The 12,542-nt window shown below is 34.9% G+C and overlaps 1 protein-coding gene across 1 annotated transcript in view; it reads right to left on the minus strand.

The window, feature by feature from the left end:
* TRPM6 (transient receptor potential cation channel subfamily M member 6) overlaps positions 1-12,542 on the minus strand; it is a 71,846-nt gene that overhangs the window by 30,477 nt on the left and 28,827 nt on the right. Inside the window, exons 19-24 of the mRNA XM_026703808.2 lie at positions 10,273-10,428; positions 8,512-8,655; positions 7,956-8,084; positions 3,597-3,848; positions 2,479-2,653; positions 607-721 (exon numbers count right to left, since the gene is read on the minus strand). Of these exons, the coding sequence (XP_026559593.2) occupies positions 607-721; positions 2,479-2,653; positions 3,597-3,848; positions 7,956-8,084; positions 8,512-8,655; positions 10,273-10,428 (971 nt within the window). The remainder of the gene's footprint in view (positions 1-606; positions 722-2,478; positions 2,654-3,596; positions 3,849-7,955; positions 8,085-8,511; positions 8,656-10,272; positions 10,429-12,542) is intronic.

Here is a 12,542-nt window from a genome sequence, read left to right on the forward strand (position 1 = left end):
TAAAAATAAAGCTACATGGAGTAAGCTACATGTCAGGGTTCCAAGTAATAGATCCATAGCAAGCAAAACTCCGAAGCAGGTAGATTCCTCAAAAGATAGCTTTATTGGAAAAATCATCTTGGCACATATCTGGCGAAAACTGACTTTAAAGTTTCCCACATTTTTCACCTAGTTAAAAGAGAAAGTTGTTCCTCAAATTCCAAACAGTCAGTCACATGGTCCAATCAAGAAGCTGTCTAAGCATCTGGATACCTCCCTCCTTCTTCCCTGATCCAGGTGTGAGAGTGTCCTTAGTTCTCAAGAGAAAGTATTTTATTTTGGCTACACAAACTTCTCGATCTCTAATCTCCCCTCCCCATCCCTCAACTCCAGTGTGGCAACATTGAAGCTCCAATATGGCTCCAGTGACCAGTCCGGTCAGTTTCAGGGTTGACACTAGATAGACTACCAATAATAACAATAAAACATAAATGTTAATACCCTACGTATTACCCTAGGTATGACCCTAGGTATGTCTGGACTATACTCCCCCAAATTTTCTTTGGAACTTTAATTCTAAAATTTCTTAAAATTATCAAGATAGGGATAGAAGAAAGCAATACTTACTTGAAGAAAGCAATAAGTAGATTGACCAGAATGATGTATTGTACAAAGAGGTACACTGCTTGAAGAAATGGGGTGAGGAATGAACCTGGAGGACAGTTTTCATCTAATTCACAAGCTGAAAAAATATAAAATAAACTATATAAATCTTGTTTGTGAATACTAAGATAATGATACATCCATTCATGAATTAAGTGCTCCAGCCAGTTGAAACCAAATAATGAAGTTTAATCAATTTGATGGTAGTGAATTAGCCATAAATGAATTATTTCCAACCATTTTCTGTATAATTATTTCTTTTATTTTATCATAATGAAAGACAAATTACATATTTACAGAATTTAGTGACACCTGACAAGAGGACAGAGTTCTTAGAAAAACACATATATCTCATAATGTCTATTCTATATTATGAAGGTTATAAAGTCAGAGCAGTGGCTGAAAGCACTGAAAATTATTGAACTACAACCTCACTAGAGATTATAGTATATAATTATATAAGTATATACCGTATATATAAATATAGTATATTTAAGGCATAGTGCAATCTAAGACATCTAATCATCTACCTAATCATCTAGTCATCTAGCCTATCTTTCTCTCTTCCCTTAATTTTAAGAGTTTAAGACAGACTCCTGCTGGGAAAGTCAATCATCAAAGTCAGAAAGGATGGGGAAAAGAGGTATATTTTATTGGTTATCCCAGGGGTTGACAAATTTCTTAACAACTGGTTCTGTGGGTGTGGCCTAATTTGTGGGTGTGGCTTGGTAGTCATGTGACTGGGTGGGCATGGCTTGTATGTAAATATTATAAATATTGATGTAAATATTGATTTTTTTTACAAAAAAGAGCAACTTTTACCCAAATCAGGCAAAGCAGCCAGGCATATTGAGTTGCTTATAGAATCACACATTCACTTAGAGATCTATCTATCTGCAATCAGCTACCTAAGCCTGCACTGAAAAGTAGAAGCTTCAGTCCTAAGGAAGATTTGGCTCTGCTTTTAGATTAGCTAGAAAGCAAGAAATCCAAGGATTTCTTGCTTTCTAGCTAATCTAAATCTCCTGGCAGAGCAGATCAGCTGATGATTGGGGGAAAAAAAGGAAAAATAGCAACTTACCAAACCAGGCAAGTTGGATGGCTCGCATGCCAGGTAAGGAGTGAGTGGGCAGGTAGGGGAAGGGCCAGCCAATGGAGCGATTTACCAGTTCTCCAAACTGCGGACAATCATGACATGTGTGTGTGCAGTGTTTGCAAGAAATTATCAGCTGTGCCACCTGGACAGCTGATAAGCACTGCTTGGGTGTGCAGCGTTTGAAAATCCTCTTATTTCCTGCTTTTTCAACATCAGCTGTGCCACACAAAGCAGCTGAGGAGGGAAAAGCAGGGAATAAATGACAGCCTAAAGCCCAGGCAGGTGGGTGGGCCAAAACCCAAACCAATTCGGTGTCGGCTGTTCTTCACAGCTACCAGTTCTATAGAACCAGGCTGAACCAGAAACACCCCATCCCTAATTTATCCACATATTGGAGCTTTTCATTGTGGTGAAATTGGAGAATGATGAAATTATGCTTCATTTGTATCACAGGTTATAAAGCACAATTAAGGCAAACATTTTCCACTGTTCATTATTATTAGCCACATAATAAATGGCCGTGTTAATAAGTAAGCTATGCATTTATTTGTTTTATTTGTCCAATTTGTATTTTACAAGAAGTGAGTCTGGGAGGCATACAGAAAAATCTACTATTAAAGCATACTGACTATAAATCTATTAAAAACAATTAAACTAATAAATGTAAATAGAAGATTTACATGAAGGTGATTTCATTTACATGAAATTTAAATGCAACATTTCAACAACACCAGACATACCATCAATTTCTCCCGCATATACCTCACCAAATATCATCCAATATGGCTGAAATACAATATCTCGTGCAAGAGTCCATGATGGCTGCTCATTTGGAGAAAGTATTGCTTTTCGTGCAACGCCAAAACTTAATAGCACTATGGCCATCATAATTACAATATAAAACATATTTGCTGTCTGTAACGAAAAACAAAACAAGCTATCATAGTAGTAAGAATTTTAAAGAAAAGACAGTCTCTGTTGTTGCTTTTAATAAACCTGATTGTGCAATCTATTAATAAATGATTTAAAGGCATCTTACAAGATACAGGGTTGCCAATTGTTCAAAAGCATGAATAATAATAATATTCTAATCATGCTAATAATAGCATGATTTATTATCTATTTCCAATCAAATTAATGAGCTTTTCATAAACCCTTCTCCCAAAATATTTGAACATTTAACCCAGTCATTCAAATGACCAAATAAATCAGGAATTCTTTGTTTAGCATATTGTTTAAACTGGGGAGCCTGGTTTGTTATTCTCAATGAATCCAAGATTTAAGTCAAGAATAAATTGAAGATTAATTGTAGATTATAATCTGATTTACAATGGAAGAGAAGGAAAAGAGAGACAGGGTAAGAGAGATTACCAAGATACTTGAGTTAATACCTAAGGCTGAATAAATTCCTCATGATATTAACAGGAGGTTCCAAGTGGGAGCAACACCCACCAACACATATCTTGTAAACAGTAAGTCAAGTGTCTTTCATCATCTCATTTTATTATTCCATGCACATTTCTGGTCCAGTATTGCAGTTCTATTGACTCGTGTGGCCACAACTTTTTATTTATTTGACTTCTATATCACTTTTATTATTGTTTATGAATAACTCAAGGTGGCAAACATACTAAATACTCCTTCTGCCTCCTATTTTTGTCACAACAACAACAACCCTGTGAAGTGAGTTGGGCTGAGAGAGAGTGTCAGGCCCAAAGTCATCCAGCTGGATTTTCATGCCTAAAGCAGGACTAGTACTCATAGTTTCATGGTTCTTAGACTACCCAGAGAACTATTAAAGCCAAGACTCATTAAGAAAAGGTTATAATTATTATTAATAGCATTCAACATTACTTACCATTTTGCCTATCATTGTCAGATAGGGGCCAGCATGCTGATTCACAGCAAAAAAATCAAGAAGTCGAGCATACCAGAATATTATATCCAAACAATAAATTAACCTTCCTATTGTTTGAAGTGGAGGATTAGCCCAGCGCAAACCAAATCCGGTCATGAACAGGATGATAGCAATAAAGTCTGTAAAATTCCAGTATTCATAAATCCATACTTTCACCTTTTGGATGAACTTGCTTGGCTCTGAAATAAAAATCTAAAGGCAGAATGATTTGTTATAACATCACTATATAAACGCAATTATGTATCTCAATAGAGTGACACTAGACAAAGGAAAAATGATTCTCCATTTGACTTCTGAATTATTACAAGGCAAATGTCCAACACCTCTATTACACTTACACGTTAAATTAATTTTCTCCAGAAATAAAATAATTATTGTCAGTATTACTTTTATTTATTTTTCATTCATAAGGCACAAATTACAATGCTTTAATGACTATGAATTAGTAGCTTGAAATAGATATATTTTTATCTTTTATGTAAGCTAAATTGTAATTATAATTTAGAAAGAAGCCAATTTTAAAATTTAAAAGATCTTTGTTTATTTTCAATGTTAATGTTTTGCCAAATATGGGTTATTTCTGATGACAAGAAAATTTATTCTGATTCAGATTTGCTTCAGATCAGAGAATGATGTCTTCTTAGAGAGTTACAATATACACTAATAGCACATTTTGACTATCTCTTCAACCTGATGCATTCTATTTTTTGCTGCCTTGATTTTCTACTGAATAGTTGAATAATACTTGAATAGTAAGTGGAGGTCTAATTACTGTATTTTGTGTCTTCTTTATTCTTCAGACAGTAGGGGAAAGGTCATTTAATTTATTCATGTATTTTTCTCAGGTTTTATGGATTTGGTCTATGTTCTTTCTTTGGAATTCTTGAAATTTGAAATTTTCTTTATAGAATAGAAATGAATACTTTATTGGCCAAGTGTGATTGGAAACACAATGAATTTGTCTTGGTGTAAATACTCTCAGTATACATAAAAGAAAAGATACATTTGTTAAGAATCAAGAATCATAATGTACAATACTTAATGATAGTCATAGGGTACAATCAGCAATCAAATCATACTAGGAAACAGTTAATATAAATCACAAGGATACAAGTGACAAAGTTACAGTCATACAGTCACAAGTTGGAGAGGATGGTGATAAGGAGTGAGAAGATTAATAGTAATAGTAGTGCACACTTTGTAAATAGTTGAACAGTGTTGAGGGAATTATTTGTTTAGCAGAGTGATGGCGTTTGGGGAAAAAATGTCCTTGTGTCTAGTTGTTCTGGTGTGCTGTGCTCTATAGCGTCATTTTGAGGGAAGGAGTTGAAACAGTTTATGTCCGGGATGTGAGGGGTCTGTAAATATTTTCACAGCCCTCTTTTTGACCTGTACAATATACAGTATACTTGATTGAAGGCAGGTGGGTAGTAATTGTTTTTTCTGCAGTCCTAATTATCCTCTGAAGTCTGTGCAGAACCAAACCAGACAGTTATAGAGGTGCAGATGATAGACTCAATAATAGATGAAATCCTGCATCATTCATGCCTTATTTTTCCCAGTTACTTTTTTTAATGAGATCTTCCTCCAAAACTTCTAGGAGGGTTTATCAGTTACCTATCACTTCATTGAACCAGAGCAATGAATAACCTTTTGATGGAGGGTATCTTTATGTGTAAAATGATAACGCTCAAATACCTTGACAAGTTCACTTGCAGTTAGCTCATGTTTTCCTCTCTGAGTTTTACCTCTCAATAACAATATCTTCATATTGAAGATTCATATTGAAGCTGAAGCATCTCCAGTACTCCAATGGGCTCATGTCAGGATTATTGATCAACCACATATCAAGATCACAAAATTAGTATTGTACAACATCTCAGCTCCTTTTCTTTATGATGAGAATAAAATAACTGCAGACAGAAACCTTATGCTCAAATGAAGATCCATGAATACGTTCACAGGTAAGTTGTAAATTGAAAGTCTAAGATATAGCCCATATCTTAGACTTTCAATTTACAACTTACTTGTGAACGTATTCATAGTCTGAGGTTCAGAAGCACGTGCATGGAGGTTGCAGATAAAACAGGCTATTAAGTTCCTTGATCTGGAAAATCTTCATTTTGCATGCAGATTGTGCAACAGCAATAACAAAAAGTTAATAAAATTGTGTTCTTATTGCTTTAAATGTTTTTCGTAAATAGTCTATGATTCCTAAAAGTTATTATTATCCCTGGTCAAACGTAATTGTCTTGATGATTAATAGATATTTGCAACTTTGGAAACGTGACTAGGGTAGCTAATTGGCAAGATGGTAGCAAAGAATCACTCACTGAAATTTTGGAAAAATGGTTGGGGGACTTTGGCAGAAGGAACAATTGAAATTACTCAAATTACTCAATCAACTGCTGTTCAAAAACTCTGAATATCAGATTTTTGTCTCTCCTTCCCACTGAAATATATTTCTATTTCTATGTCTATTTGTTTTCTGTTTCATTAGAGTGACTGTAGGGCTGCAATAATTATACATCTATTTAAAATATAGCTAGCACTCTGGCAAAATGAAATATTAATAAAAGGATATTAATAAAAAACCAAGGAAGCAGAAGGGAAATCAAAAGAGTTTTAGTCAAGTGAAGTATGAATTAATGAATTAGTTTTATTCTGATACAAAAAGAAGAAAACAACTTGTGGGCATTTTTAAAAGGCATGTCAATCCTGAAAGGATAAATTTTTGACATTAGAGAAAATTAGTGGTGGAGTGTGTGTGGAGGTTTCTGGAACAATAAGAGTGCCCTTCAGGGCTTTTTCAGCAAAGCAAGTTATGAACTGGAAACTTTGGAAGGTCATAAAAAAGATTTATTAACACATTATACAGTACAAAGTAATTATACATTGCTACGATTGTGCTGATAAGCTGCAAAGTGAAGGAGTGGTATTAAAATGTTTGCCTCCAACCCAAAAAAAAGGGAAACATATGAATGACTCCAGGTGTATGAGTCCCAATGAGTTGAAGGATACTATTAGAAAAGATACTAATATTTAAAGAAATAAATATATAAATATATGGTCAGGAGTTAGCAATTACTTGATACAATCTAAGAGACAAATGTCTCCACACTGCATAGAGCAAACACTTGTGAGGTAAATTACTAATATGTAAAACACAACATTCTGCAAAATTGTACTTGGTAACCCAAGAACCAGTGCACAATGCTGTTTCATAAAGGAATAGCTTCTCAATTACTCACTCCATCAAAGCCGGATCTTTAGCATACACATAGACAACATTTAATTAATTTGTACATTTGGGGCTGATTTTTTGTGGGGGGAGAGCACAGCATTTCTTGGGCAAAATGTGGTCTTTAAATAGCATGGTAAAGATTGTACTCTGAAAAGAAAGAGGCAAAAGCAGCATTTAAAAAGTACATTTGATTTCTATTTAATGTATATATTTACCTATTGCATTTTTAATTATAATTAGGTACAGTGTTTGGTTCCAGGATCAAATGCATCAGCAAAAAGCTGAAACTCCTAAATGGCCCCTGCCAGCCCCAGTTCTGTGAAATTGGGGGAAAGGGGAACACTGCAAAACAAAAATGCTGCCCACAACTGTTAAGTGCTGCTTTCAGATGTATTTGGTACTTCCACCCACCCACCCAAAAATATAGATTGCTGAAAGGCTGCATTCCCAATGTACATTTTCGACCTCCTGTTCAGTTTTGTTTTTACAAAATATGAAATATTAATATTTTTCAAGAAAAAAAATAAGTTGATTGAAAATTCCTGCAGGTTTGTTTGTTTGTCTTTCATAAATAAGTAGTCCTCGACTTACAACAGTATTCATTTAGTGACTGATCGAAATTACAGTGGCACTGAAAAAAGTGACTTATGATTGTTTTTCACACATGGCCTTTTCAGCATCCCCATGGTGATGTGATCAAAATTCAGATTCTTGGCAACTAACCCATATTTATGATGGTTGCAGTGTCCTGGGGTCATGTGATCCCCTTATGGGACCTTCGGACAAGCAAAGTCAATGGGGAAGCCAGGTTCACTTAACAAACATGTTACTAACTTTAAAAAAGCAGTGATTCACTTAACAAATGGGTCAAAAAAAAGTCATAAAATGGGGCAAAACTCACTTAAACATTGTCTTGTTCAGCAACAGAAATTTTGGGCTCAATTGTGGTCGTAAATCAAGGACTACCTGTAATTGTACACATATCTGGATGTATTTGTATGTAAGAATTAACTACAGCAATAATGCTAGCATTATTAAACCAAGGGCATACATACCTCTCTGACTTTCTCAATGGAGGTAGTAAAAATGTAGATGATCACAAGCCATTCCTGAGCACTGGGGGTTGATTTCATCTTCACCAAGATTGTGTAAGTAAACAGCATGAGAAAGATTAAATAGGCCATCTAGCAAATATACAATAGACATTTTATGATTGACAGCTGTGACAAAAATGAGCAACTAATAGTTTACATCATCACAAAGTAAGCCCATAGAACCAATGCTGATATTTTGAGAGATTGAATTGTAAATATAGTATCAGTCAGTTAAATCAGTCAGTTAAATATGCAGGTTTATATTTAGTAATCTCATTGTCTTATCAATGCAACATTCTCAGGACGTTAAACTCCATATCATTATTTCAAATAAGATCATTCTGCAATATATTTGGCTATTAGAAAATCTAAATAAATATGTAAAATAAAATTCAACCAAGTAACTACTTAAAATGCCACATTCTTCTTCTCTCTCATGAATAGGTCTGTTTCAGTGGCATGCAGAGGGATTGATACACATTTGGGTAAAACGTTCAGTGTAACATCAATAACTGACCGTATGGAACCAGAACTTGACAATAGGGGCGTTGTAGAATTCATAGATCTTCCTCGTTCCAAGAAGGCTTTGTGGTTCATTGTTGTTGGGGTAAGTAGGTTTTTCAGCTTGCTTCTCAACCTCTTTCTCAAAATCATAATTGTTCTTTTTAAAAAAATGAAATGTTTAAATTAGTTGCCATCCAACTAAATGAATGAATTCCAGTATATGTAAATAAGCAAATATTCTGATTAAATCAATCCACTGTAAGTATTTCTGAATTGGTGGGATGCAGGCAACATTATGTTGGCTTGCAAAGTAGTCTCTATAGATCCAACTTGCATAGACTGGCATAAATATGCTTTGTTTGGGACTTCTGAGGAAGAAATGGCAAAGTGAAGACAAGCTCTGCTAAAAATGGAACCTACAGCTGCAGTCAAAAGAAAACCCAATAAGTAGCCTAGCTCTTTATAATTCCTCTAATCATTAGGAAGCTGCAAGAAAGCAGTCCACAGTGAGTTTAGAGATTTAAAACCTCCAACCTTGGCAACTTTATGCCTGGGGGACTTCAACTCCCAGAATTCCCCAGCCAGCAAAGTTGCAAAGGTTGGAGACCCCTGCCCTAAAACATGAGGGAATAGCCTTTTGCTCAAATCAGTGTTCAACCTTTGAAAAGACACTTGGTTCACATACTTTGCTTCTAATCATCTTCAGAGATTGCCCCTTAAAAAAGTAAACGGGATATACAAAGTTATTTTCGTTGGGGAAAGCTATTTCTTTATATACATTTTTTTTCTTTACCATAGTCTTATATTTTTTTTCTTTCTATTTTTTATTTTCATTCTTTTCTTTTACCTTTTATCTATCCTTTTTTTCCCATTTGTATTCATGTTTATTGTTGCAATTGTCATTTTGAATAAAATTATTCTAAAACCTCAGTTTTTGGTAAAAAGAATGAGCTTGGGTGTACTTGTGTTGTACTAATGATATATCGAAGACAGAATAAAGCTACTTTGCTTCTTTCTACGATAGACAAGAGGCGAAAAAGTGGAAAAGAAAAGAAACTGTTGGAATAATAACAAAATTGTGCTGTGAATTTCCTAGCAGAAAAAAGGATATCTAAATGTAGTGGAAAAAGCTATGTACAAATAGTCCTCGACTTATAACAGTTCATTTAGTGACCATCTGAAGTTATAACGCTACTGACAAAAGCGTCTTAGGGCCTTTTTTTCACACTTATGACTGTTTCAGCATCCCCACGGTCATGTGATCAAAATTTGGATGCTTGGCAACTGACTGATATTCTGGATGATTGCATTGCCCAAGGTCATGTGATCACTTTTTTGAATCACTTTTTGACAAGCAACGCTAATGGGGAAACCACTTAACACACATGTTACTAACTTAACAAATGTAGTGATTCATTTAACAATTGTGGTAAAAAAAAGTAATGAAATGTGGCAAAATTCACCTAAAAACTTTCTTGCTTAGCTACAGAAATTTTGAGCTTTGTTGTGGTCATTATTCAAGGACCATGCTATCTGCCTTGTATTTATTTATCACATCTGTGGCACGCATAGTTATTCAATTATGGCACTTAGAATATGCGAAGCATGTGACCGACACTTCTCCTTTGTTAATATATAAACCTGCCCCTAAAACTTTGTAAGCTTTAGATTTTTCTTCTGATACAATATTTAGATCAGAACATTTCCTAACAAAAAAAAGTCTGCTTTTATTCCATCCAATAAAATGAAATCCAAACCTGGTTTACATACTAACCAATGATAAGTTATCTTTTCCACTGGTGGTGTTGGGATCACCATGGTACCATGTGAATTGGTGGGGCTCCTGGGGCTGAGGCACATGGGACATTTCAGCCTTGCTTTTAAAGTCCAGCATCAAGATGGTGGGAGGTAGAAGAATACTTAGAATAACCTAAAAGAGCATCAAATTTTTACTATGAATGGGTGTTTTTTTATTCTTACTTAATATGAGACAGCAATAGTTGTTATTGGGCAATAACTGCACAAAAGGTTTCAAAAAGCAAATCCAATCCTGACATCTTGGCATCTTAAACTTGGCAAAGATTAACTTGGCTAGTCTAATCCAATCTAATCAGTTAAATTCACCTGATTGCAAAAATCACATTTAAAATATCAGTAATAGGGATCCATCATTCTGAATTATAGCCATGGTTGGAGGGATAGCAGAGTTTCAACCTTTTGCCCTCCTTGCAATCCTGATTGGTCTGGAGGCTGGACATTTTTCCTACCTGGGTTGGAGGAAAAGCTTTGTTCATATGATAAGGTTTTCTGTTATGGACACTCTCTCTCCAGGAGTATGTGCGGTGCCCATTGTGCTGCAGTTCCATAAATGGTTTTATATCAGTGCACTTTGATTCCAATCAACTGATTTATGGGTGCCTATCTTGGGCTTTATTTGTTTTATTTATTTAGCAGATTTTTATACCAACCATCAGACTTGCAGGCCTTTTTTATGGTCATTTATAGAGGTAAAAACAATTCAAAAAACACATTAAAATATATATTTATGCTTTATATATAAATATATTATGTATTTTAAAGATGTATGTGTGTGCGTCAAACACAAAAATGGTTTATCTTTAGTTATTTATTTATTTACTTTCTATGGCCATCCATCTCAGCAAGTGACTGACTGGCACACATCATAAAACATAAAAACAATTAAACTATTACAATAATGCAAAATACACACAACCAAGTCTTCATGGCCTTACAAAAGCCCAACAGGGTTGAGGTAATCCTGATATCTGAAGGGAGACTATTCCAGAAGGGAAGGGCTGTAACATAGATGGCACATTTCCTGGTTGTCACCAGCCCTTAGCTGAGGGGAACTACAACATGAAAATTGATAGAAACAACTGGTAGAAACAACTGGGAGAAGACTTCCCTTAAGAAACCCAGTTCCAACTCATGAAGGGCTTTATAGGTGATAACTAGCACCAGGAAACATACAGGCAACCAATGCAGTTCTCAATGAGTAGTGTTACATGTGTCAAATACATTCACAAAAATAGAGCTGGCAAACGTACTCCATGATTGGGAAATAACATTGTTTTATGTGTTCTTACTACATATGGAAGTAAGCAAGTGACCATTACTGACATACATGGGTTTGAGGATTGGAAAAAATAGGTAATAGAAGAATTGAAAGTAATCTTGAAAGCCAGTTTCATCTATTGGTTAAGGCACCGGCTAGAACCAGGAGAACTTGAGTTCAAGTTCACTACAGCCATGAAATGACTAAATGATCTTGGGCCAATCTCTCTCTCCTTCCCACCCACCCCTTCTCAGCCCAGCCCACCTCACAGGATTGTTGTTGTGTGGAAAATAGGAGGAGAAAGATGTGTTGCATATATCTGCTATCTTGAGTTGTTTGTAAAAGTAAAGGCAGGATACAAAAAAATAAAACAAATGAATTAATAGAATAAACTTTCATATTTCTTTTTCTTTCTTTCTGCATTTTTTTCTTTTTCTTATCTTAATTACTTTTTTATTAATGTTTCCACTTTTTAATGAAAAAAAAATCCAATAAAAGTTTCTTCTAAAAAAAAATTACTATGAAACAATCAAATGACGGAGTATGATAATCTATATTTATTTTGGCAGCAGAGGCAAAGGCTTCTGCAAAACTAAGAAACATAAATGAGTCCTGGGTTAAAAGAGTACAGAGTCCATTCCTTCCCCTACCATAATCCAAGGAGGAAATGCTTTTAAAGAGATAACCAACAATTCAGGGTTTGAGAAACAGGAAAGAGGGCCTTATAAGTTATCACAAAGTTCTCATTTGTTTGTTGTGTCAGATAAGTTACGTGCAGTTTTTCTCCTGCATTTTTGTCAGTTCATCAGACACTGACATTTAAGATACCTGGTGTTACCAGAATCTGAAAAAATATGCATAGATGTAGGCAATTATGACCCCTTTACAACTTGTGGACTTCAACTCCCAGAATTCTTGAGTCAGTATAGATGGGTCAATGGTTCTGGTCATTAAAGTTGACGGGTCAT

The sequence above is a fragment of the Pseudonaja textilis genome, chromosome 2, assembly GCF_049901715.1.
Source record: "Pseudonaja textilis isolate UNSWEBS1 chromosome 2, rPseTex1.2, whole genome shotgun sequence".
NCBI lineage: Eukaryota > Metazoa > Chordata > Lepidosauria > Squamata > Elapidae > Pseudonaja > Pseudonaja textilis.